The sequence below is a fragment of the Frankliniella occidentalis genome, unplaced genomic scaffold, assembly GCF_000697945.3.
Source record: "Frankliniella occidentalis isolate FOCC.00 unplaced genomic scaffold, Focc_3.1 Scaffold66, whole genome shotgun sequence".
Lineage (NCBI taxonomy): Eukaryota > Metazoa > Arthropoda > Insecta > Thysanoptera > Thripidae > Frankliniella > Frankliniella occidentalis.
In genome coordinates this window covers 924786-951248 of record NW_026267196.1, presented here as the reverse complement: position 1 = coordinate 951248, position 26463 = coordinate 924786, and the positions used below count along the sequence as shown (strand labels likewise).

General features: G+C 41.1%; 1 protein-coding gene across 9 annotated transcripts in view; it reads left to right on the top strand.

Moving 5' to 3' along the window:
• The window catches only part of LOC113211101 (titin), a 113539-nt gene extending 87684 nt beyond the window's left edge, over positions 1-25855 (top strand). For 6 of the 9 annotated variants that reach the window (XM_052268285.1, XM_052268283.1, XM_052268286.1 and 3 more), the window contains 30 exons: positions 5126-7741; positions 9776-9826; positions 11528-11653; positions 11741-11893; positions 11973-12145; positions 12684-12874; positions 14054-14369; positions 17545-17661; positions 17897-18068; positions 18871-18930; positions 19177-19303; positions 19395-19574; positions 19676-19932; positions 20023-20135; positions 20227-20383; positions 20476-20742; positions 20826-20940; positions 21106-21260; positions 21345-21496; positions 21589-21724; positions 21866-22007; positions 22089-22404; positions 22499-22649; positions 22862-23677; positions 23851-23955; positions 24044-24238; positions 24342-24547; positions 24618-24717; positions 24827-25048; positions 25128-25855. In XM_052268285.1, the coding sequence (XP_052124245.1) occupies positions 5126-7741; positions 9776-9826; positions 11528-11653; positions 11741-11893; positions 11973-12145; positions 12684-12874; positions 14054-14369; positions 17545-17661; positions 17897-18068; positions 18871-18930; positions 19177-19303; positions 19395-19574; positions 19676-19932; positions 20023-20135; positions 20227-20383; positions 20476-20742; positions 20826-20940; positions 21106-21260; positions 21345-21496; positions 21589-21724; positions 21866-22007; positions 22089-22404; positions 22499-22649; positions 22862-23677; positions 23851-23955; positions 24044-24238; positions 24342-24547; positions 24618-24717; positions 24827-25032 (7871 nt within the window). In that variant the 3' untranslated portion in view covers positions 25033-25048; positions 25128-25855. The remainder of the gene's footprint in view (positions 1-5125; positions 7742-9775; positions 9827-11527; positions 11654-11740; positions 11894-11972; positions 12146-12683; positions 12875-14053; positions 14370-17544; positions 17662-17896; positions 18069-18870; positions 18931-19176; positions 19304-19394; positions 19575-19675; positions 19933-20022; positions 20136-20226; positions 20384-20475; positions 20743-20825; positions 20941-21105; positions 21261-21344; positions 21497-21588; positions 21725-21865; positions 22008-22088; positions 22405-22498; positions 22650-22861; positions 23678-23850; positions 23956-24043; positions 24239-24341; positions 24548-24617; positions 24718-24826; positions 25049-25127) is intronic. The other 3 variants (XM_052268284.1, XM_052268287.1, XM_052268289.1) reach the window with 3 other exon arrangements.
• Positions 25856-26463: the final 608 nt, after the last annotated feature.

Here is a 26463-nt window from a genome sequence, read left to right as displayed (position 1 = left end):
TTGATGTGCCTGATGAGACGGCAGTCTTGCAAGATGTGCCGAAGGTTCTTGAAGATAGGAAGACAAAGCGTCCCATTAAGAAAACCGTCAGGAAGAATAGTGATCAAAAAATCTTGCCAGAGGAAATCCTTAAACCCGATATTCAAGAAATTATTGATGAAGATATTCTGCAGCGTTCTGATGATTCTGATAAGGTTTGCGTTGGTCCATCTGTTGTGGAATTTCCTGAAGAGGACGTTTCTGATTTTGAAAGTTTACCAGACCTTGTACAGGAGTCTGAATTAATAAGTGACATTTTTGAGGACGGTAAGAAAAAAAGCGTGAAGAAACGCACCGTGCGAAAGGTAAGGGGTGGTTTGGAGCATGTAACCGAGACAGTTTCGGTTTGCGAAGATGGCGGTTTACCTCAAGTTGAGGTGACAGAATTTTCAAACGTGATCCCTGAGTATGTGCCTGAAGCTAACGGAATTGAGCCCAAAGCAAAAGTTTCTGAACAAATAAGTGAAGTTCTTGAAGGCGGAAAGAAGAAATCAATTAAAAAGCGCACTGTTTCTAAAGTCGCCGGTGACAATGTTGTTGTCACGGAGACCGTGACAACATGTGAAGATGGGGCTCAACCTAAAGTGGAGGTCATTCAGAGATTTAAGAAATTGCCTTCTAAACCATTGACTATTGTCAGTGAAGAAACTGTGCCCAACGTTCCTTCTGATGAAGTTGAACCTCAAGTTTCCGAAGCACTTGACGATCATGCATTAGAGACGGCCGACGAAAAGCCAAAGAAAAAAGCACCTAAGAAAAAAAAGAAAATTGTGAAAGTTGACGAGAAACCAGACATTGTACTTGATGTTGATTTAGATGAAGAAATCGACAGGCCTGTCCTTGAGAAGTATGAACCTACACCATTCATCTCTAAGAAGAAACAGGCTGAGAAGGATCGCAAAATTTTGCTTCAAGGTGCTCTGAAGCAGCCGATTGTGCGAAGTGAAGGAAGCCCAAAAAAAGTCCACGTTGTTCGTGTAGAAGATGTTCCTCAGCTTGCGACGATCAAGTTGAAAAAGGTGACGCCAGTGAAGAGAGATGAAAGACGTTCCATTTCGCTGCCCAAATTTCTCTTGAAAAGTCGAATCAACTATGTATCCTTCCCGCCAGAAGTGCACATACCAGTCATTGCTGTAATAAGTGCTAAACGTGATGCAGGTGAGTTATCCCGTAACGCGGAAGAAGCTTTTAAGATCCTCAAAAAGAAACGAAAGAGAACTGTTTTTCCAAAAGACGAAGAGCGACCAGACCTGGAGGAATACGTTCCGTACGATGACGAAAAGAATCCTGAAGCTGTGACATCAGAAGACTTGATCAAGGGAGCGCCTACAAATACAGAGAAGGTACTAGAGGACCAGCCCGATGCCAGTAGGATAAAATTGGGAAAAGGCCGACTACCTGGTCAGGATAAGTTGCCTGAGGAAGTTAAACTCAAACAGATACCTAGAAAACAAGTAGTTGAAGGGACAATGGAGGAAGATCAGCCCATAAAGAAGAAAGCTGAAGAAAAAGTTCCAAAGAAACCCTTAGAAGTGGGATCGGTTGACTTGAAGCCATTTGAACCGTATGATATACCTCACGATGACGTGGATCTAGAGAGGCCTGAGAAGATGCCATACGAAAAACCAGAAAAAGAAAAGGTGCCTGAAGAGAAGCCAACCATCAAGAAACCGAAGAAAGAGAAACCTCAGCCTGAATCTATCGAGACGCCTATTGTTCCCGGTGTACCCAAACCACAGCCTGAGGATGATACGCCTGAAATCACACTCAGGAAAAAGCAAGGTGTCCCACCCGTAGTTCCAACCGAGGAAATAAAGTTGAAGCCATTCAAGAAGGATGTCGACCAGCCCGCTCCTGCTGCCCCAGAGACGGGGCTGGAGTTTAAACCCGAGGAGCGCCCTGAAGCCGAAGAAGATTTGTCTATAAAACCCGTTAAAGACAATGACGTCAAGAGAAGGCGTAGGAAGGTAGATGATTCCACACCATCCAATCCAGCTGATGAACAGCCGCAAGAACTGCATTCAATTGACTTTCCCTCAGAGAATTTAGTTGCGCCTACAGAGGAAAGCCCTCAAGTAACAGAGGGAGTTCCAAAGAAACGGACTTTGAGAAAGAAAGGGCAACTGAAATCAGATGATACCCCTCAACTACAAGTCAGTGAACCTGTAGTCCCTCTCCCTGTGCCCGACATTCCTCCCGAATTTTTAGATGACATCCCACGAACCGAAAATGCTGTGCGGATAATTGAGGAAATTACAGAAGAGATTAAGGATGGCCAACCTAAGAAGACATGTAGAAGAAAGGTTGTGAGAACTACCCGATCAGGATCTGTAAATGTCATTGATACAACTGCAATTGAAGAAAAAGATGGCCTTCCAAAACAGACTGTTGTTGAATATGATTTACTTGAAGCTGAACCGATTTCCGAGTCATCTCCTCCAAAATGTTTCCCTGAGTACACAGTTGAGGAGAGAGAAATTGTAAATGTTACGGAAGTTGCGATCACGGTATTCGATGGCGACAAAGTAAATTTGATCAAGAAACGTGTTCGAAAGACCAGAAAGGGGGATCAGGAGAAAGTGCACAGCACTGTCACAGTTACACCTAATGATGGTACGGTGGAATTAAAGACTACGACAGCATATGTTAAAACAATTGCTCCAAGGCAGCCTTCAGAAGAGTTTTGGAACCTCGAAGGCGCGTCTTTGTTTGTACCTGTTGAAGCAGAGTTCGTTTCTCTTTCGCCAATTGAGGTCATTTCTGAAATGACAACTACACCTGCCGGATTTATGCAAGATACGAAAACGGTGACCAAACGAAGAGTTGTAAAGTTTGGTAAGAATAGCAAGGACGTCCAAGAAACTACACAGGTAGAAGAAAACGGGAAACCCACCGCAGAAGACATAGTTCATTATTCTGTAGGCCTTCCAGTCAAGGAAGCTGTCGAAGAGTACCTTAATGATGAGGAATCATTCCCATTAGGATTAAATCTTGCTAAATCGTTAACACCAAACATAATTAACACAGAGAAGAATGTTGTAAGAGAAGAAGTCATTACAATTTCACAGCCAGGAAGAAAGCAAAAAATAATTAAACATCAAAAAACTTCAATGAAAGATGGCAAAGAAAGAGTCGTGAAAACATTAACAGTGAGGGAAGGGGAGGGGAGGGAGTACGTGGATACCGTTCAATACGACATCACTACGTCTCTTGACACGCAGCAACATCTTTGGGCTCAAGCAACGGAAAACATTCAAAGCATGTGTGAAATGATCGCTGCTGTTTCTATTCCTGACATGATATCCGAGGAAACAGAGGCGATCGCTCCAATTGACATCACTAGACAGCACATTCAGCCAACAGGTGAGCTTAAAATCATTCATGTTTCGAGCCCAGTGAGAAATAAAAACGTAAATTCAACGTTGAATTGACGTTGAATTATCGAAAAGATGTGGATTTGGGGTATAGAATAACGTTAATTCGACTATTTCGACGTCGAATCGACGGTGAAGAAATATTTATTTCTCACTGGGGAGGGGTAATTGAATACCACAGAACTATTACCCAGGTACATTTATCGATTGGAAAGAGACCATGTATCCAAGTGCAGTTCCTTTTTTTACAAAACCCATAATTTTGACATTTAAGTGTTAAAAGCGGTATACGTTCCTTATGCGTGTCAACGAACACATTGTTTCATTTCGACATTTGCTAGTACTAGCGTGTGAGCTCCAGGCGGGACGATTTTGTTGGGTCGGCTTTAACCACAGTGAAAAATAGGTTGAAAATTGACAGCAATTTCCCGAGTTTCTCTATAGACCATTCCACCGACTGTGGAAGAAGAAAGAAAAGAATCAAAAACCACCGGAAACAGTATTGATAAACAGATCAAATCGTTCACTTTTTCTAGTTTTCTTGGCCAAGATAATTATTCTGGACTTGTTGGTGTGCCATAGAGGTGTACACAAATGATCTACATGCTGGTTTTCGGTACTGTTTCCGGTACTTTTTGATTCTTTTCTTTCTTCCCCATGCGGTGGAATGGTCTATTATAGATGAAACTGAAACATATCAAAACTCGCCCTCGTCCCTCGACAGGCACATGTCTAGGCTATATTTGGGCTTTATCAGCTTAAGGATCTTAACATCTTAACATGTTAACATATTAACACATGCATTTTGCATCATATTTGATAGTATGACTATGGTTTTACATTTGAATGTCTTTATATTCGCTAAAATGACAACCAAAACATCCGGGATCGCTACAACGATCGACAGAATCATGGTTCATAGTTTCCTTGAAAGTTGTGTTAAGATCCGGCGAAACCACGGATCTCTGCTTTCCATCGAACTGAAGCGATCGCAAATCTTTCTAAACGTTCCGGTCGGCTTTTTTTTACAAATTTAAACACATTCATAACTAAAAATCATGGCCATAGTGCTAAATACAATGAAAATGCATCTGTTAATATGTTAAGATGTTAAGATGTTAAGATGTTAAGATCCTTAAGCTGATAAAGCCTCAGTCCAAAGGACAAGTCGCTAGTTTAAAAAAATGTGGTTGGAATTGAGCACACGTCAGAAAGAAGTGGCTTGTCAGGGGCAAAGAAGACCAGGTTTCCAAAGGGCAACACATCTTTCGCATGTCCCAAAATCTCTAGTTCAATTCATTTCCAATTGGAGCATTTCAGATATTGATCGGTATTGCTTTTAAACTTCCGCCTAGTGTATGATATGAGTAAACTATTAAGAGGCTTGTCGTTCTTGTCGTTCCACTACGGCAAGTTGTATGTATGACATGAGTTTAGTTTCAAACACATTCCACTTCACTAATTTGGATGCATTTTGGAAGACCTTTTCTCGAGTACACTTTAAAATTGAGACAGACTAACAGTAACACGAAATTCAAAAATAAATTACATTCGTTTGCAACGAAGTGTTTTTACAACACTAAAAAGAAAAGAGCTGAGGTTGCAATGGTATTGTATTCGAGGAATGCGCAGCAATCAACTGCCGACAGTAAAATAGGTAGGGTATGAAAAACACCGTTTGAATGTACTTAATTAAAACTTGCTATTTTCAGGTGATTTTGCCGCCATAGTCCCGGAGGAGAATGCTGCTGCTATATTACTACCGGAGGACATTAATCTAGTAAAGCCAGAGGTGCCCGAAGAAAAGGAAGACATAGTTGAACCAATACCTCCAAAAGTAAAGGTTCCAAAGAAACCAAAGAAACCCGAAGTTGCTGATCTTCCGCAGACTTCTGGGCGTCTAGAAGAACAGCCAGTCGTTGAAGATCAAATCTCAGAAACTCCACTCCCAGAATCGGACAAGAAAGATACTGAGGTCAAGAAGAAAGTGCCCAAAAAGAAGAAGAAAACCCCGAAGCCTGAAGCCGACATTGTGCTAGACGTTGACTTAGATGAAGAAATTGAAAGACCGGTCCTTGAAAAGTACGAGCCAACACCATTTATTCCAAAGAAAAAACAGGCAGAGGAAGTGAAGAAAGAAAAGCTGAAGGGATTGGAAAAGCAATCTATTGTGCGGACCGATGTGGCTCCCAAAAAAGTTCAAATTATACCTATAGAGGAGCTACCACAATTTGCCACAATCAAATTAAAGAAAGCACCACTTGTAAAACGGGAGGACCGAAAATCCGTTTCACTGCCTAAATTTTTGTTGAAGAGCCGAATAACCAAAGTGTCGTATCCCCCAGAAATTCAAATACCAGTTATAACTGAAGTTGGGGCAAAACGTGACGCTGGCGAGCTATCACGAAACGCTGAAGAAGCATTGAAGGTTCTGAAAAAGAAACGCAAGAAGGTCAAGTTACCAGAGGACGATGAGCGACCAGAACTTGAAGAATATGTTCCGTTCGAAGACGAAAGAAAACCTGAGGAACCAGTGCCAGTTGAGGCTGCGAAACAAGTACTTCCCAAACCGGATAAACCAGAGGAGGACAAACCCGTTGAGCTCAAGCTGAAATTGAAAAAGGGAACAGTACCAGAGGAGGAAGATAAACCCGAAGAGGTGAAACTTCGTAAAGTGCCCGTGAAACAAGACGACGTCGAAGCTGCTGAGGTTAAGGTACCAAAGAAAAAAGATACCACTAAAGAAGTTCCCAAGGAACCCAAAGAAGAGACTGTAGTTGAACTGAAACCATTTGAACCGTATGATATACCTCACGATGACGTGGATCTAGAGAGGCCCGAGAAGATGCCATACGAAAAACCAGAAAAAGAAAAGGTGCCTGAAGAGAAGCCAACCATCAAGAAACCGAAGAAAGAGAAACCTCAGCCTGAATCTATCGAGACGCCTATTGTTCCTGGTGTACCCAAACCACAGCCTGAAGATGATATACCCGGCATCCACCTTAAGAAGAAACAGGGCCCTGCACCAGAAGACGCTCCCACCGATATTACACTGAAACGAGTTATTCTTGAGAAGAAACCTGAGGAGAGTCCGGATGAAGAGAAAGAAAGTCCAGTGGAGAATATTACTCTTAAACCAGCCTTTAAAGAAACGGAAGAACTTGATGTTGGCTTTTCTGTTCGACCAAGTAAACCTGCAGACGAAGTGGCAGCTCAGGTAACATTGAAAAAGAAAAAGAAATTGCCTATTGCTGAAGATACATCTGAAGAAATTACAGTTACTAAAATAGTGCCGACAAAACCTAAGGATGATCTGGCCGAGGAAACTCCGGTAGAATCTTTCTCACTCACTCGGAAGTCTCTACCTGAAATGGAGGAGACCGTTGAAACATTGACAATTAAAAAGGATGTGGAGAAACCTACTGATGTCGTCGAAAGTCCAGCCTCACTCACTATTAAGCGGAAGAAATCTAAGCCTGCTTCCGAATTAGTCGAGGAAGTTACTATCAGGAAAGAGGTCCCAGAAACGGGGGGAGAAGGCATCGACGAACCAGAGGTGGCTATTTCAATAAAGAAGCCGTCCAAACCTGCCCTGGATGAAGAGGTTGATGCCGTTACAATAAAGCGGGTTGTGCCTGCACCCGAGGAAGTAAAAGATGAGCCGTCAGAAGCTGTACTAATCAAGAAAAAACCAAAGAGCCCCCCCAAAGAGGAGGTTTCGGAGGAGGTGACAATACAAAAGACTATTCCTAAACGGACTACGGAAGATGACCAAACTGAAGAGTCTATTACTTTAAAGAAAAAGACACCGAAAGCACCTACCATTGAAGAGGAAGCGGAAGCAATAACAATTAAAAAGCCGGTACCAGAGCAACCTGAAGAAATCGAGACTGTCATATTTAAACCCAAGACAACAAAGAAGAAAGAAGACGTCGAACAGGAGTTTAAAATTCAACTCCAGCAGTACGAGGAGGAGGAGATATCTATGTCCGGTAAAGTTCGTTTGAAGAAACCAAAGGCCATGACTTTTGGAGAAGAGGCAGGTGTAAGCACTATCCAGATAACTCAAGAAGTAGACGATGAGAGTGGTCCTGTCATAGAAGAAATCAGTGATGACGAAGGGCTGCAACCTGAAAAAATACGGGAGGATTTTGAAATAAAATTGAAGCGTAAACCGTCTGAAAAGCGATACAGTATTCAGGACATCGAAGAAGAGATTCAGGTTGGTTTCCGCCAAGAAAAGAGAGAGTCCGTTGTTTATGAGGAGGAGTCACTAGCCTTTAAGCCAAAACCGAAAAGGAGACCGTCAGAGCCGAGTGCACAAACAGGTCAGAATTGTTACTTTATTGTTCAATGGCTTCTTGGCAAATTTGCTACGGCGTTTCTGCTTTCAACTTGCAAGAGTTGAAAATATTGTACCTGTCTGCTTCTCCGCTTCCTAATAATTAAACATGCTGCTTGCCTGCTTTATTGTTCTTAATGCGTTGTTCGTAGCTTCTTGTGCGTCTTAAGTAAATCCAGTGCACTTTATAAAATGCGCATTTGACGTGCATAAAAATGCGCTCTTAAAAGAGCCGTATCCACTTCAAAATGCCTACGAACTAAATGCTATGCAACGTTACGAACAATTTTCGTTCTTTGTATTGCAAAGCGATTGTTTGTAAGGCTAGGAAGCTTGCTTTCTTATGAGCTATAAAGAGCCGCTGCTTACGACATACACATTTCTTTAAGATTAACGATTTAAGCAGGATGGTCTAAAGCGTATGCCCCGCGTCGAGCCCGTTAGTTTGCCGGTTTGGTTACTCTTTTTTGGCAACTAGGTGTGACCCAGAGTGCTCAAAAAGCATTGCTGAACATTTGCAAATAGTCCGCGGGATTAAGTGACAAAAACAAAAATCCGAAGCACCGTATTCAATGTGATGAAAGAGGCTTCATTTGCTAACATTGGGCTAAGAAATGATGTTGCTGTATCTAAAAGTAGTTGTCCATTTGCTAGAGAAACGCGATAAACCTTGCGCTAATCTACTGGCGTACAGCACAACCGGTCACAAGATTTAACTTTGTTTTTATTAAGTCTTATGTCCCATATAGATACATTTTTTAAAACTAACCGATTAACGTCAATCACAATCAAATTTGCACTTCGTCGATCAGCTAGGCATTTGACATCCGGTGGTTAAGCTCCCCCCCCCCCCTTACCACCACCAATTCGGTCATTTGAGACCTGTGTTACATGACCTTGACCCTAGTCTCCCCGATCCGGGACAACGGGTCAGAGGCCACCGGATCGAAGGAAACGAAATTTAGTTCCTGAAACCTGTTTTAGAAGTCCTATTTTAAACTAATTACGACTGAACCAATCAAAACTCAGATATCTATTTTTCGTCTAGCAGGTATTGACTTTTATGGGTGAGCATTTGCGCAGCATTAGACCAACTACTGTAACCGGACAGTTCAAACAAGGCAAACACAGTAACCCTATAACCTAGAGAGACTACAAGCAGATATGCGACAACTGCAGTTGAGCTTCCAAGAATATAAACATTTGTATCTGCTGAAGATAAGCGCAAACACGCATTTACCTTGGGTACAAATATTTTCCCATCCGTTACCTACTCTTCTCTCTACAGCAACAGCTTCTTCGGCTAGCGCATAGGCAACTACAATATTGTAAGTAGGTTCCATGTGCAAAAGGGTTTTTTCTATCTGGCCATTATTTTGAATACTAGAGCAGCAGAACTTATAGATTTTGCCACCATAATCCATTTGGTCGGATATTTACAGAATTGTTCCCGAAAGGGTTAACCCTTTTACTATTACATAAAAAGTTTGACCTATTACAGTAGCAAGTATAAAACTTGTCTTTTCAAATGACACCGTTTCAGTTTAATTCCTAAATTTTGAAACTTAGAACGCGTGATAAAATTTAAAGCCAAATCGGATGAAAAGTAAGAAAATTTGCTGAAAATGTGTAATTTTGGAAAATTACTACAATATTAACGGCTCTAGTTGGTTAAGGTGGCAAACTGCGACATTTATACAGCTCTAGCATTCCTACCTATTGCCAAGATCATTCGCAAGTGTACTCGCATGATAATGGCGAACAAGAAGGAAAAAAGTCAACCAAATTCAGTATACGAGGATAACCAGTCGGCACAGCTTGTAGTCTGCTCTCTGATTTTGTAAAGCCAATATTGCGGGTCATTTTCACACTCTCCCCTCCTAAATCACGAGAACAACAATGCTTTCTCTGTAAGGTGTTACTTTGGCCCAATGCTTTCACGCTTTGTTTCGCTACGACAGTTTTTATTACTTTAATTTATTAATGTTTTCCTAATTGACCAATAATTTTGTTTTCGCAGAGGATGTGTCTCTTAGCATAACAAAGGAGGCCGAGGTGATCAAGGAAGAAGGTAAGGCCAAAAAATTGAGAACTAGCATAAGTTGATTTATTTTAGTCATATATATTTATATATTTATTTTTAAAATGTGCAGAATTATACACTCCAAATAACCATGGCCACTTTTTGTAACTAGCTATGGGCGTCTATAATCATAACTAAGCTAGATACAATATTGTGGGTTGTAAGTTTCCAATTGTAACTCTGGGAACCCAAGTGTGTACTTGAATGCAGAATATTCTGCATACCTACATGTATGCAGAATATTCCGTGTACTCGGCAAGTATGCAGAATATTCTGTGTACTTGTTCAAGTATGCAGAATATTCTGTGTACTTGGTCAAGTACACACTAAAACCCCCATACATTTATGCAGGAGACTTAGTGTGTACTTGACCAAGTACACAAAATATTCTGCAAACTTGACCAAGTACACGGAATATTCTGCATACATATAGGTATGCAGAATATTGTGCATTCAAGTACACACTTGGGTTTCCAGAGAACTAGCCAGTAACAAATTGTATCTAACACCCCACAAATGACAGTAAAATTTGTAATAAGATCAGTTTTGTTTGAAAACGTCCGTAACTGGTTACAAAAATGTCCATGGTAATTTAGTGTATAATGCCGCACACTTCTAAGTATGTCAATGTCACACACTTGTAAATTTGTGAATGCCACACACTTGTAAGTGTGTACACTGAAAACAGTGTGCATGAGATGCCCTCGTTAGATACAGTGTGCATGGCATGCACACGTCTTGTCATATACAGTGCGCATGGTATGCCCACGTTAGATACAGTGTGCATGGAATGCACACGTAATGTCATATACAGTGCGCATGGCATGCACACGTTTCCACTTTTTCCTTTCAGATGGAAAACTTTGGCAAGTGAGTGACATTTTCAGTTTCCTCGTGAAAAGAGCTCTCGCAAACGAGCAACCATGTGATGGGTTCAAATTTCGGTGGAGGTTAATCTGTACCCTATCATATAGTACACATATAGTACATATAGTATCATAAAAAACTGGTAATGTCACCCACTTCACAAAATTTTTGTCTGAAAGTAAATAGGATTTGCCAAAATATTCGAAAGATTTTCGGTTGTGGCCGATTTGAACCCTATCACATGTGAGCTCGTTTGAGAGCTCTAGGTGAGCTCTGTGTGAGCTCGTTTGAGAGCTCTTTTCACGAGGAAACTAAAAATTTCATCATTTTCCAAAGCTATTCGTCTCATAGGAAATAGTGGAAACGTCATGCCCATGCACTCGGTATCAAACGTGTGCATACGCGGTATATACAGTGTGCAATGCGCACTGTTGAGTTTTCATTCTACATGAAATTCGTACACATGAAGTGTGTGAATTTCCAAAGGGATAATTCACGAATTTTCATAAGGAAAATTCACAAATTTTCATAAGGAAAATTCACAAATTTACATAAGGAAAATTCACGAATTTACATAAGGAAAATTCACGAATTTTCATAAGGAAAATTCACGAATTTTCATAAGGAAAATTCACACCTTTAATAGTTTGGTGGGGAAGTTTGGGGTCGTTTCAAAGGATTTCCACTTGTCCTTGTAAGTGTGAAACTTGTTTTTGTGGACAATGTGTTGCTGTCTCAATGCGGAGTTGATATATGCTACATTTTTCAATTGTAATTTTCAACTGCATATTTTCTAACTTTTTCGCCTAACTTATTTTGCAGCTGAGCAAGTAGACGTCATCATTACTGAAGTTCAAGACGGAGACCTTCTTTATTCTATAAGTTCATATGTCGCCGAAAACGACGATGCAATGAATTTGGTTGAAGGAGAACGGGTTTACGTTTTAGGTACGGTATCATATTACCCATTTGCGAATGCGTGCGATATCTCTCCGTAACGATGAACTATGTTTGAACCTGGGTTTATGTTTACAGAGAGTCATAATTCTGATTGGTGGTTCGTACGGAAAACACTGACAGCAGAGAAGGGTTGGGTTCCTGCAAAGCTTCTAAAGGACGAGGTTTCATATACTCACCATTTGACTCACAGCCTCCATGAGAAGATTGACAAGCTGCCAGTATTTGAAAGTAAGGAGATTTTCTTCTCATCTTCAATATTCTGCGGTTATTACATTAAAATAATATGTGACAACCAAACTTTTCACAGAACCAGCACAGGGTCAATCCGTCTCTGCTCCACGTTTTGTTGTAAAACTCCAGCCCCAGCACGTACCTGACGGCGCGACTGTGCAATTGGAGTGCCGAGTGGAAGGCAATCCGAAGCCCCAGATCACATGGTTCAGAGAAACTGCAATAATTAAACCCTCTCCTGACTTCCAGGTATTTTTAAGACAGCAGTCCTGCAAGGCCTGTGTAATCGATACCCCTTCCCCTTGCTTGATAAAAAAACTTACCAACAAAAGGGGCACTGCGTAAGAATTAAAAAACCCTCGAATTGGCCCATCCGCACTGAGAATTTTTTTTTCCTGCCGGGCACTAGACAGTTGTTTAGTGCGTTCTACTTTGTTCCCGGTACAAAAAAAATTAGTTCCCGCCACTAAAATTACTGTACGTGGCAACAACATTTTAAAGCTCGGCAACAAAACTTTGGTAACTGTATAGAGCGTCAAAAACTTTCGGTATTGGGACAAAATGTTTAGTGCTCAGGACCAAAACATTTTTTCAGTGCGGGGATACAAATTTGTGACTACTCGCGGTTCAAAATTTATTCTTCCAAGATGTAAGATGTGCGCTCCGAAGCATCTTGCGATGGAAACATTGTCGTTTGCCATTTAAATTGTACAGGCGCGCCCTTCTCCATCACTTTCCCAGCCGATGTTGTGTCTTTTCTCCTCACTAAAATTGACCTTGGTTCCAGATGTTTTACGACGAGGACAACGTCGCCACTCTAATTATCCGTGAAGTTTTTCCCGAAGACGCTGGGTTTTTCACGTGTGTTGCAAAGAATAGCGTGGGTTTTGTGTCAAGCACAACTGAGCTCTACGTCGAAGCACCTCTGTCAGACCACGGCTCGGACATTACTGCTCCATCAAGAAAATCCATGTCGAGGTGAGTACACTTATACGACATATTCGAATTTAGTTTCATATACTAAAACACAACCAGGAGCGAGCTTTACTGAGAAGATTAACTGCGGTAATAGCTTGGCTACCTGCTACCGATGGTCCTCGCAAAGAGTCAGGCGGGACCCAGCAGGCCCATGTACTACATGTGTTACGGTGGTAGCTGAGAAAGTAGTAGTTAAAAAGAGCCACCAAGATAAGCTCGCTCCTAGTTGTGTCGCCGAGGCGTGCCCAACTGTGGTAATCAGGTGTACACAGACTTGGTAATAACTGGTAATCCCTGGTAATCCTCACACTCCTGAGGGTCCTTTAAAAGGACAAATTTGTTGATTTAGACATGAATTTTTGTGCACATCTTGCCTGAATGCCAACGCGCATGTTTAATATGGCATCTTTGCATCCCTCCTATGAACAAAATCTTGATTTGGCCAATCATAGAGTGCAAATTTGTAACTTGCATGATAAAGAATCAAGAACTACTAAAGAGTTGCACAAAAATGCATCTTTCTCGGAACAAAAAATGTCCGCTTCGATTTAGAAAGCAGGTGGATCATACCTAGTATACATCGGTGATCTTTGGTAATCATTGGTAATCTTTACAATTTGGTAATCCGGTGTACACATTTTTATGGAGTTAGGCAGCCCTCGTCCTCGTGTGTCGCAGTATAATTTGTAAATGTATATTGTTGAAAATAATCGATATTAAAAGTAGAATTTCGGGTTAGGGTTGTGTTTTTAATTCGCTCCCACTTTTAGAAATGTCAAGTATAATCTGAATTGGAACTGTCCCCTGGCATTCGTTTGAATCGAATATGGCAAAAAAATAATCGAATCGAATCTGGTAACAATATTCGAGCCCGAATCGAGTGGTGTATTTCTTTTTCTTTTGAAAACACGAACTAGTAATACTCTGTATTACATTCTGGCCGTGTACTCGAAGTAAAGGGACCACCACCCACCACCCACCGCATATGGCAGCGTGCAGTTTTACTGAATGGGAAATCAAAATGCAGGCACTTGAAATATGGTACCTATCCAGAATTCGGTGACGAACCATTGTTGATTCGAATCTCGAATTATTGGTACTGCAGAGCAGGAAAGCAGGGCAGTTTCTACTCGATCTTTCGAGGGGCGTGCGATTGTTATCAAATCTAATTTGTTTCAGAGAATCTTCTCTTGCCGACATTCTGGAGGGAATTCCGCCTACGTTCTCTCGAAAACCAAAAGCAAGATGTGTTCCTGTCGGCGAGGACGTGGACCTTGAGTGCAGACTTGTGGCGATTCCAGAGCCAGAGGTCACGTGGTTTTTCAATGGGAAAGAACTTACCACGCAAAAGAACGTGACCGTAAGCACGGACTCTGACATGCACTCCTACTCTAGTGTTGTGCATATATCCAAGATAACGCAGGGCCAAGAAGGAAGTTATACTGTGGTGGCAAGGAATCGAGAGGGAGAGGCGAGCATGAGTATAACTGTGAAGGTAAGTAACTTTATTGATTCGTGCTTTATGCAGGATGGAGGTTCTCCAACAATCAGTAGAATCCAGGCGACTGGGGCGTGGCAGCACACACTGGGAGGCGACACGACCGGGTCCTGGGCTTACAACCGCTCGGGAAACAAGACTTTGCTGTGGGGATCAACTCTATTCGATAGGCTAAATTTGATAGTATGAATTATTCGAGAATCCCACAATCACATCCAGGAGTTGGTTGTCACGGACCGGACACTTGTAGGAATAGAACAAACTCCAGCTTAGGTCACAACAAAGTCATTTTTTCCGTGCGCCCAGAATCGATGGGTTTCCTCGGTCACCTTAGCGGTATCTTGCGATGTCAAAAACAGAGACGTCTTGGTGGTTGATGTTATTGTGCCGTCATCGTGCCACGGGAATTAACACACTAAATGTATTTGTATGTTATCGTGTAAATGTTTGCGCTAAGTTAACCTACGTTTCGTTTCGCTTCGAACAAATTTGTACGACAAAGTGTATGATTTTCCTACAAATGAATGCACAAAAGTGTTCAAATCAACGCACAAATGTTTGCAAAAAATTTGATTGCTTTAGTTCGTACAAATAAAAGATACAAATCCAGTTAGTGTGAAAGTGCTGCAATGTATGCAGTATTTACTGAATACGATTTCACGACGAAAACATTTTCCTGGAGGGGCATTCAGTGTTCCAGTATTACTCAAGGAGCCCACACAGTGAAACGTTTTCATGGCGCATTTTGTTTATAATCAATAAGGTTGATAAATGCGTCCTCAGAATGTACGTACTCCCGAGTTCAGTTGTTAAAATGGTTTTATTGACGTCAAATTGTTACATTTGGATTTACATGGGTTGGTGTGCTGTTGCCCGTAGGCCTTACAGTATTTAATTATTATTAACGAGTGAGAGGGTATCTGGTGGAGCGTTAATGAAGGGGTGATTGGATAGTGTTATGGTTGGTACTTTGATTTAGTGTCCTCTAGCTTACCAAGGACAGAGGGGGAGGAAGGAGTACAGCCCCGTAGGCCGTAGGGCGACAGGGCTTGCCCCGCTGGGGGGTTCCACCGACCTATAACCGGTGGCCTCCCCGCGAGGCAACGCTAACGATAGCGCCTGCCAAGTGCTGGATAGGCCAGCCCGCCAAGCAGCTGAGTGGGGACGGTGGCCCGCCCAGAGCGCCCGAGTGCGGGAGCTCAACTTTGCACGTCCCTGTAAAAATGTGGCCACAAACAAACTATATTCAGTTAAGAAAGTTAAGAACCACGCTCAGCGCAACGCACGCTTCTGCAAGCGTGAGAAGGGATGGGGGCCTCCCCCCCCCCTCCCCGCCTCCCCGCCTCCGCGCGCCCGCGATCCGCGCCGCGCCGCGCTATGCGTATGCTGTATCAGCTTAAGCGGTTCGGTCACGACAGGACAGCACGACAGCACAGCACGAGCACGACAGCACCTATTAAATCTCCTAATTTCAGCCGGAATTTTCTCTTTTTGTACATCAAAACTTACTTATGTACATCAGAACTTAATATCTATTGACGAAAGAAGAAAATTTCGGCTGAAATAAGGAGATTTAATAGGTGCTGTCGTGCTGTCGCGACCAAACTCGCTAAGCTGATACAGTCGTAGCGTACGCTAGGGGGTGCGTGGTGGCTCAAGAAAATGCTTAATTGAATGACCGATATTATGTACACGCTGCGTGTACATAAGCCAAGGAAAACTTATGTGCACGCGGAATGCGTGCACATATAACAATTTGTGTTATGCGCACGCGGAATTTTGTGCACAGAAACGCGTGCGCATAATTTTTCTAGGACAGATTAAACGCTGCGTGTTATCTACCCCTAAATAGCTATGCGCACGCGGAATTTTCTTTTAAGCGTGCGCATAGTGGAACGAAGATAATAGACACGATGCGTGCGGACTACGGCACAATCGTTATGCGCACGCGGGGAAGTCAGGGGCCTACGGAGGGGGGCAGTTCATAAAGGGTACAGAACGCGCTATCAGCCAGCCGTGTTCGCTGGACGAGTGGACAAGGGCGAGCACGTCTATTTTAGAGCTCCAGGTTCAAGTCTTGATGAAACCAGGGTAAAAACTGCGTTCAAATAATTATTTTTTACCCTGGTTTCATCAAGACTTGAACCTGGAACTCTAAAATAGACGTGCTCGCCCTTGTCCACTCGTCCAGCGAACACGGCTGGCAGATAGCGCGTTCTGTACCCTTTATGAACTGCCCCCCTCCGTAGGCCCCTGACTTCCCCGCGTGCGCATAACGATTGTGCCGTAGTCCGCACGCATCGTGTCTATTCTCTTCGTTCCACTATGCGCACGCTTAAAAGAAAATTCCGCGTGCGCATAGCTATTTAGGGGTAGATAACACGCAGCGTGTAATCTGTCCTAAAAAAAATTATGCGCACGCAGCGTGCATTTTGAAGATATTTCTGTATTAGCACGATGCGTGTACGATTATCGTAAAACATTATATGCGAACGCATCGTGCGAATTAGGTCAAAATAATTATTTGAACGCATTTTTACCCTAGCTTCATCAAGACTTGAACCTGGAACTCTAAAATAGACGTGCACGCCCTTGTCCACTCGTCCAGCGAACACGGCTGGCAGACAGCGCGTTCTGTACCATACATAAAGTGCTTGCCCCCGCTGGGCCCATGAATGTGCAGCGTGCGCATAACGATTCTGCTATTTTTCGCACGCGTCGTGTGAATCTAGCGCTTTTTGGTATGCGCACGCGGTTTTTGTAATCCGCGTGCGCATAGTATTCTAAAGTCAGTATTCCTGCTGCATAAAAACCTAACATGAGTACTGACAAAGGGCGGCAAAAAGTCAGTAGAAAACGGGATGAGAGTGTTGTAACTTGCCCGTACTTAGTGGTACTGGGTGTCCAGGCTAAGACATACCAGTACGTTGGGTTGCCTGTGCACTGTCTACAGGGGCAGCAGGCGCGGGGCGGGTGGCGGGGAAGTGGCAGCTCCCCCACCCATACGTCTTAGCCTGGACACCCGGAACACTGAACTATTCTTTTTATTTATGCATTAATACCTATCTTAAAATCGAAGTATTGATTCATAGTTAACCAGACGGAAAATTGAATTGCAAAGAATTGCACATTCTTTTTGACTGCTTATTTCTCTGCTCTTGTCCGTTATCAGGTCCAGACAGGCGAGAAGGAAGGCCCACAAATTTTGGAGCCCCTGAAGAGTGTCACTATTTGCGAAGGAGACAGTGCTGTTCTCAGCACTCAGATTGTTGGCAACCCGAAGCCCAAGGTAGACCTATATCATCTCATTATTAATTCAATTATTAAATTCGTCATTATTGCAGATATATCGGGTGATTCAGAGAAGACGCAGGAGCGAACGGGTTTGCCTACCCGCTCTGCCCGTAAGGCGCCATAGCCCCTTGGGTTGGCAAACTCGCCCGCACCTGTGTCTTCTCGGAATCACCCGGTACATAAAGTACGAACGACAAATTTAACTGATCTCTCTTGTCTGAATAATTAAGGTTACATGGTACAAGGATGGCAAAGCATCACCTAAGCTGCCAACCAAATCGGATGGGGACACCTATACTCTCACTCTTATCCAGCCGAAAGCCACTGATTCGGCACAGTACACGGTGAAGGCTGTTAATGAAGTCGGCAAGTGTGAGACCACTGCAACACTGACTGTTGAAGGTAAATTAAGGATTTCTCAAAAAGGCTTCGCCATTTTCTCTTAACAAATATTTGGATTGGTGCAAATTGCTAATAATAATTATTTTGACTCAGAGCTGCATGGTGCTATAGGTAATTCTGTACCCTCTGGTATGAGCTCGCTCTCTGTCTGCGTATGTCTCTGTCTCTCTCTCTCTCTCTCTCTCTCTCTCATATACTAGTGTATCACGCTTATCTAGGGCAGGGCTAAAGGGGAAACATTAAAGCACCCGAAGTTCGTGTGTGCCGTGTGCATATGAAGCACAATTGCCAATTTCAGCTGATACCTGAGGTCGTACAACGCCTGGTAGGTAGGCACCGCATTGCCTGTTGTGCATGTGTGCTTTGCGGGTGGCCTACCCCGAGTCTCGCAGGCGCTAAGCTTCCGCCAGCTCCGCTTCAAGCGCGCAGCGCTCAATGCCGGTTTAAGTTGAGCTTGTTTGGGTGAGAGTTTGATTTCTTTATACACACTCAATGGCAAGGGACGTTGGCAACATGTGTCTTTGTGTACATCTTAATCAGATACAAATTTGTACCTAAGTTACATAAAAAATATAGCATTTGTACCTAGCCTAGGTACAATTTGTACCTCCGTCCGTACAGACAAATGTGTATCTGACGAAGATGTGCACAAGGGCAAGGGCACATCTAACCTAGGTACAAACTTTGTCACTGCCCATTTAGAGTGTATCACCCGGGCACTAGTTCTGGTAAAGAAGTATTTTAGCTTCAGTGCCTCATGCTAATATTATGATGTAATGCTTTGCTTGGCTTTTAATCACAGCTTTCACTGACAAAAAACCACCTTTGCCCAAGAAAAAGTCCTTAACAGGATCACCAAAGGGTACGTTTAAAGTCCTTTTACACCTTTAATTTTTTTTGTTTGTTGGACTATTTTAATGTTTGCTTTTTTCTTCTGCAAAATAATTTTTTTCAGTATAAAATGTAAGAAAGGCTTTTGGTCATGATTAAATTTAAATATACTTTTAAATTATATCTTGCATAAAAAAAAAAATACTTTCTTCATAAAACAAATTGATCATGAGCAGATCAACTTATTCATTACTTGTCTTACTTTGTGGATTTTCAGAATTGCCGCGCCCAGAGGCTCCACTCTTTATTGAACGTTTCCAGGAACAAAAAGTGAAACAGAAGAGTACCATCAAACTAGTTGCTAAAGTTACTGGTAATCCAACACCCCAGATAACATGGTTCAGGTTAGTTGGCAATTTTATCTGGCTACAGTCGCAAGTTAACCATAGTTAATGATAAAAAGTAAGTTAACTAATAAATGATTGATGTGAACAGAAACAATGAGCCGCTTCTTCCATCAAAGCGTATCAAGGAAACATTTGATGGTTCAACTGTCACTTTGGAAGTTACTGAAGCAGATTCTGAATTGGATGCTGGTGATTACAAGTGCTTAGCCAGCAATCCCAGTGGTAAAGCCTCTCATGGGGCTCGTGTCACAGTAGATGTGGACAAAGTGTGAGTATACTCTTTTGTACTTCACCTACAACTTCTGAAGATAGTTCAAAACATTTATTTCCTGTCTTCTCTCCAATACTTAAAAACTTATTCCCTTACAGAACATTCACAAAGAAACTTCAAAAATCCATTGTAGTTGATGAGCGCAGCTCTATAAAACTGGAATGTGAAACATCTCACACAGTATCTACAAAGTGGTATCATAACGGAAAGGAACTGAGTGGTATGGATCATAGAGAAATTGTCCAAGAAAACAAATCTCATCGCTTACTGATAAAGCATACCTCACCCTCTGATGCTGGCACATACACTTGTAAAGTTAAAGACCAGTCTACAGAGTGCACAGTATCAGTTAATGGTTTGTATTGTTATTGTATAATTTTTGTAATCTAACTACAGTGAATTGACCAGTATATATCTAATTTTTGGATTGTTTCTGCCTACACAGAAATCAAAGCAGAATTTGTTCGCAAAGTTGAAGATATAGAGGTGAAAGAAAGAGAAATTGCTGTTTTGGAGGTGGAGGTCTCATCTGATACTGCTGTTGTTACTTGGCACAAGGTACCATATTAGACATGAACATGCATGCATTTTCTTGTGCGATTAATCACCTCACTATGTTGTTCTAAATGCCTGGGTGTTCCAATTATAGGATGGAGAGCAGTTGAAGGAAGTACGAGATCGGGTTGTATTTGAGAAAAAGGGAGGTGTTAGGAGACTTCTTATTCGTAGTACCTCAGTTCATGATGAAGGTGAATACACATGTGCACTAGGAGATCAAGAGTGCTCTGCAGAGGTTACTGTAATTGGTAAGTACTATCCCAAACTGCTTTGTCCCAAACAGATATGAAAGAGCAAGCTTTGACTTATTACTTCTTGTTTTGCTTTTTTTTGCTTACAGAGTTGCCACCTGAAATTATTACAAAATTGAAAGATACAACAGTTGCCAAAGGAGACAAGGCCACTTTAGACATAGAACTCACTAAAGAAGATGCCCTTGTACGGTGGTTTAAAGATGGGAAGGAGCTTCAATTTTCTGAGCACATTCAACTGGCAATCGATGGTAAACGTCAAAAGCTGAAAATTTACAATGCAGAGCTTTCAGACGCAGCAGTGTATTCCTGTCAAGTTGGTGACCAGACAACAAGTGCAAGACTTACTGTTCAAGGTAGATATCCTAATACCTTTATAGTGGGTAATTGTATTGGCAATAAAATACATGCTTATCATAAATACCTATGACTGTTTCAGAGCCAAATGTCACATTTACTATGCGGTTGCCTGAAGTTATTCGAGTTCCAGTTGAGGCTGAAGCTACGCTAACAGTAGAATTATCCCAGCCTGATGTTGAGGTCAAATGGTTTAAGTAAGTATTTACAGCTACTCAAATTTTGTTTTAAATAAATTTAATGAACCTTTTTCTTTTCAATTTATTTTATTGGTAAAGAAGTATGTCCAGAGGGCTAATGCCCCGTTATGGACTCATTTGCAAAATACAACAAATTAATTTTCATGCAAATCATTTTTACAGGAAATCTGAAGAAATCAAAGAAACTGAACGCTTTACATTCTTTTCTGAAGGAACTATCCGCAGACTAGTAATCAGAAAGGTCAAAATTGAGGACCAATCAGACTACAGTTGTGTCATGCTAAGTGCCAAGACATCCACAAAACTAATAGTAGAAGGTGGGTTGCTGCTTGTTTTATTATGTAGGTCTCTGATCTCATGGATTACTTTTGTCTCCTGTCTAATCATCCCCCTATGTTTAGTGTCTCAAGCCATTCCAATAATTGAAGTACCTAAGAATGAGTACAAAGTAAAGAAGGGTAGTGATGTATCAATGGAAGTCAATTTCATTTCTACTCCACCTCCAACAGACGAATGGTCTGTGAATGGGACAGTAATAAAGAAATCTAAGAAAGTATGTATTCTAATCTTTTGGTTGTTTTTTAAATCTAAATATTGAATTTCAATTATTTTCCAATTAAATCCAATTCTGTAAATAATTTGCAGGCCATTCCATCCTTGACCGAAAGTTCAGCCAGTCTTACCATTAAGAAGGTAGAAGAAAGTGATGTTGGCAGCTACAAAATTAAGCTCAAAAATACAAGTGGAGAAGCCTCTGCTGATCTAACATTAATATTAATAGGTAAGAAAAACTTTGTTGCATTGGCACTTTTTTTACCATATGTTAACTTAAACTTGTTTCAAATATAATCTGAAAGGCAATAATGCCTCATTGCCTCATGCGTGTATTCTTTTAATTTGTGTTGTCTTTTTCTGTTTTTAGAACCACCTGGTGCACCTGGAACCCCTGAAGTGCTGGAAGTCACTAATGACAGCATCACTTTGCGTTGGAAAGCACCAGAATCTGAAGGCAACTCACCAATCACAGAATATATTATTGAATACCATGCGCGTGGAGAGTTTGCGTAAGTACACAATATCATTTGTTTTTGGACTGAACTCTTACAGTACCCCTTCTGTTTTATTGTATTGTATGAAACTTACAGATGGACAAATGCATGCAAAAATACTCATATTATTGAGACTACTCATAAAGTAACTAACTTAGTCATGAACTCCGAATTGACATTCCGAGTAATAGCTGTAAATGAGGCTGGGCCAGGAGAACCGTCTCCAGCAACCCGTTTCGTTCGCATTGCCATTGCCTCTAAACCTTCTGCTCCTCGAGGACCATTTGAAATATCAAGCATGACAGAATCCTCATTTACATTAAAATGGCAGCCTCCTGAAAGTGATGGTGGATCACCAATACTTGAATATCTTCTTGAGAGACGTGAAGTTGGGAAAAAAGCATGGCAGAAGGTAAATAAGCTATTGCTGCAATTACAGTTGGTATGTTGATTCAGTATTTAAGTTGAAATGTTAACATTTTCAATAACTTTTCTTACTTTTTCAGGTGGGAACAACATCAGGAGATGTTACATTCATTGAAGTTCCAGGCCTTAAAGCGAACACACCTTACAACTTCCGTGTCACTGCATCAAATATAGTTGGAAATGGTCCTCCATATGCTCCTGAGGAAGCTATCACTGCTGGAAAAATGATAAGTAAGTTTTTATTGGCTTGTTAACGTTTACTGTGTGTTCTATTATTGTGTAGGAAAGCATGCACGGTAACTTGATTTATGTTTTACTTACTAAATCAGTATTTTGTTTCTATTTTTTTTCCTCTTGACTGCTTCTGTTGAGCTCTCAATTCTGTGCTTCTGCATTATTTTCTACTCTCTTGCTGCTTTGCTTACCATTCGCTAATTCGCCAGGTCTACAATCCAAATCAAAAATCAAAGATGAAAATGAAGAGGAAGAAATACCAACCATCATTTTGCCACGTCCCAAACCACGCTTGAAGCCACCATCATTTCCACCAACCCGCGCACCACGCCCTTCACTTGTTGTGTCAGAAGGGCCTAGTAGGGGGGTGCCAGCTAGTTTACTGTCTCCAGCATTGAGCTCACTCCCACCACGTCCTCTGTCACCTGCTCCTAGTCAGGGTGGATTATCGCCCCCTGTCTCTCCGAGATCCTCATCACCCATCCCACACTCTCTGGATCCAGACACAGTGCCAAGCCATGTTTCACAACGGAGGTCTACTTCAATAGATTTTTCTGCTCGGAAAGTGTCTAGTGGGGCGTTAATCACATTTGCTGAGGGCTCGTTGGAAATGCCTTTAAGTCTTCCTGTTACATCAGAACTATCACCTTCATACCTAGTGATTGAAAACCGTAAGGATTCCTTTGCTTCAGAATATGAAGTGAACAGAAATAAAGCCCCGCCAGGCAAAAATATTAATGCATCAAAATTTAAAAATGTTTCTGGTGAGGATTTGAGAACAATCCTCACATTTTTCCCAGTAAGTGGATCTGAATCCACCACAAGCAAGGAAACTTCAGCCCAGAATGATAAATCTGACACTGAGAAATCTCCTATTAAGACCAAACAAACTGTGCCTCCTACTGCTTCATTAGATAGTGTGACCACCCTTAGTATGCTTAAAGCTAAGCCAAGGGAAAAGCTCCCTCCACGACCCATGGTTAAAATTCAACCAGTAAGAGCTGCTTTAATAAAAGAGCAAAGGGGTAAGTAAAATTTGCTGAACAGCTGCTTATACATGCTTTGCTTTTGCATACTCTTTGTAAATACAAATTTATACTTACTGTTTACTCCATTAAACTTGAAAAACCTATACCTTATCTATATATTAAGTTCCACAAAGAGAATACGATTAACAATTTTGCCTTGCTTTTCACAGCATCCCCATCAGCCCCAACAAACTTGACTGTTACTGATGTGACAAGCCGCAGTGTTACCCTTCAGTGGGGACCCCCAGAAAACCTTGGCGGCACTGACTTAACAGGTTTTGTATAGTTTTTCTTCAACCATTTTAAAAGTTTAATAAAGTAACTGCACATAACTCTTTTCCTCTTATACCGCTTTTGTTACAGGATATATTGTTGAACGTCAAGATCAAGAGAGCCAGAAGTGGCTTAAGATAGCAACACTGGACCCCAGCTGCAATCATTATTGTTGTGAAAATTTGAAAGAAAAATCTGAATTTTCTTTCAGAGTTTTAGCTGAAAATTCTGTTGGTCTAAGTCCACCAGCATCAACAGATCGAGTTTGTCTGAAGACTCATGCATGTAAGCTGTCGAAACTTCATAGTAAAAAATTAAGTTCTATTGAAATTACTTGTTTTCTGTGTTACTTCGTTTTCTCAATTAATTTTTCTGTATTTTTGGACAGCACCACCGTCACCTCCTACTGCACCTTTAGAAATTTTGGCTGTTGGGCCATATGCAGTTGTTATAGAATGGGGCACTCCAGAATCTGATGGGGGCTCACCTTTGACAGGTTACACAATTGCAATTAGAGACACTAGGAAAACTATGTGGATGGAAGTTGGACGTGTGAAAGCTGATGTACAAAAACTGACCATCAAAGATCTCCAAGTATGTCAAAAACATAACTTTGAAATTTGTTTCTTCTTTACAAAACCCTAATTTCTTAACTTCTATTTAGGAAAACCATGAGTACCTCATACGAATTTTTGCGGTAAATGAAGTAGGTTCTAGTGAGCCTTTGGAATCCGAGGAGCCTTTCAAAGTACTAAAGCCTTCTGGTAAGAGATTATAATTTGTCTGCTCCCATCTCCCCCTTTTCCCAACTCACCCACCCCATTTTTCTGGACAGCTAAATTCTGATGCCCTATTATCTTCTCAATATTTCAGAATTGGATGCTGCTGATTATGAGCGAGGAGAGGCAACTGATAAAGATACCCCCTCAGTTAGTTTTAGCACTGAACCAACAACATCATCATGGATGCGTGATAATAATATGGATGCTGATATTGAGACATATGCTAAGGGTTCCTTACTCAGGAAGGATGAATACTTTTTCAAAGTGTGGTGCTACGCAAAAAAACTGTTTAAGTAGGATGTTGTCAATTCCAGTAAGTCATATTTGTACAGTTAATGTGCTGTGCTGAAATAATATTAACAGTATTCAAAATAAGTAAAATTTTGTTCCAGATTGATGCTTTGGCTGTTGAGGCTTCAACTGAACTGCATTAATGACACAGGTGGACCAAATGGCAGTCCCTGAGCCATTTAGGACATCTCTATCATTGTTTTAGCAGAAACTTTAGGGGCATACTTTATCTCAGCAAATACCACAACAACTATTGCATCAATATTTTACATCAATATTTAATGGTACACATCTGACAACAACTCCCATTTTTTTTGTACCATGAATTTATTTGAAGCAGGAATGAATTCCTGCAGTAACTTAAGTATTATGTCTGTTCCCATGTATTCATTTGAAAGTCAACACTGAATATATATTCACCCTGTTCTTTCTTATCATTATAAAATGTTCCACTTGATTACCTGCCTTTGATTATGTATGGAACAAAGTAAAAGCTTTAAATTAATTTTAGAGCATACCCATAAAACTGACCATGGTAATCATTTACCCATAATGAAGTACTGTGATACTATTTAAATTAATCACCAGTCTTGTACAACATCTGGCTTTGATTATGTTATAATTCTACTAAGATAAGATTTAATTTCTAAATTGTCTATGATATGTAATTCATGTACCATTGCGTAGTTAAACAGAACCTACATGTCCTTTGTCAAAATAAAAAGAGAGAGAGAGACAAATATAGGTGTATTAAAAGAAGTTTTAGAACAAATTATAAGAAGGACCTTGTACACCAAATGCATGAAATAAACTATAAATAGTAAACATGTGTAACAGTTTTGTTTTTCCAACAAAGGTCCAGCTGTGTGTTGTCCTCTAAAACAGAAAAATTTCATCTACTTGGTACATTCCACCCACTTGGATTAGCAATTAATTAATAGTCCTTGATGAGCATGACTTTGCCTAACTCAAAAGGAAAAAGAGTTCCAAAACTGGCAAATTTGAAAAAAAAAGTCCTCTTAAAAAACGCCATCTAAAATTTGGTGGTATACCATTTACTATAGTAAATAAGAAGAATTTGATGAACTGAAAATCAAAAGAGTTGCTTTCTGAAAACATGTAGAAGGATTGCATTCACTCAAAAAATCATAAAGTCATGCGAATATGCTACTCTGAAATACAGTGTTCATTTGTAGGCTGAACTAAGAGCAAACACTGATAATGATCACAGCCACAGCTAAATCTAATCTGCAATCAAATAAATGCTCACATTATGTTTTTTTTTTCTACTGTTTCCTTTGTGAATAATAATTTTGGAAAGTGAATAACTTTTCCAGTTTCCCAACGCTCGCAACGGCCGCAGAGCAAACCGAACCGAACGACCCAACGTCCCTGTTTGTACAGCTACACGATTGTAGCTACGGCCGACCTTGCCCG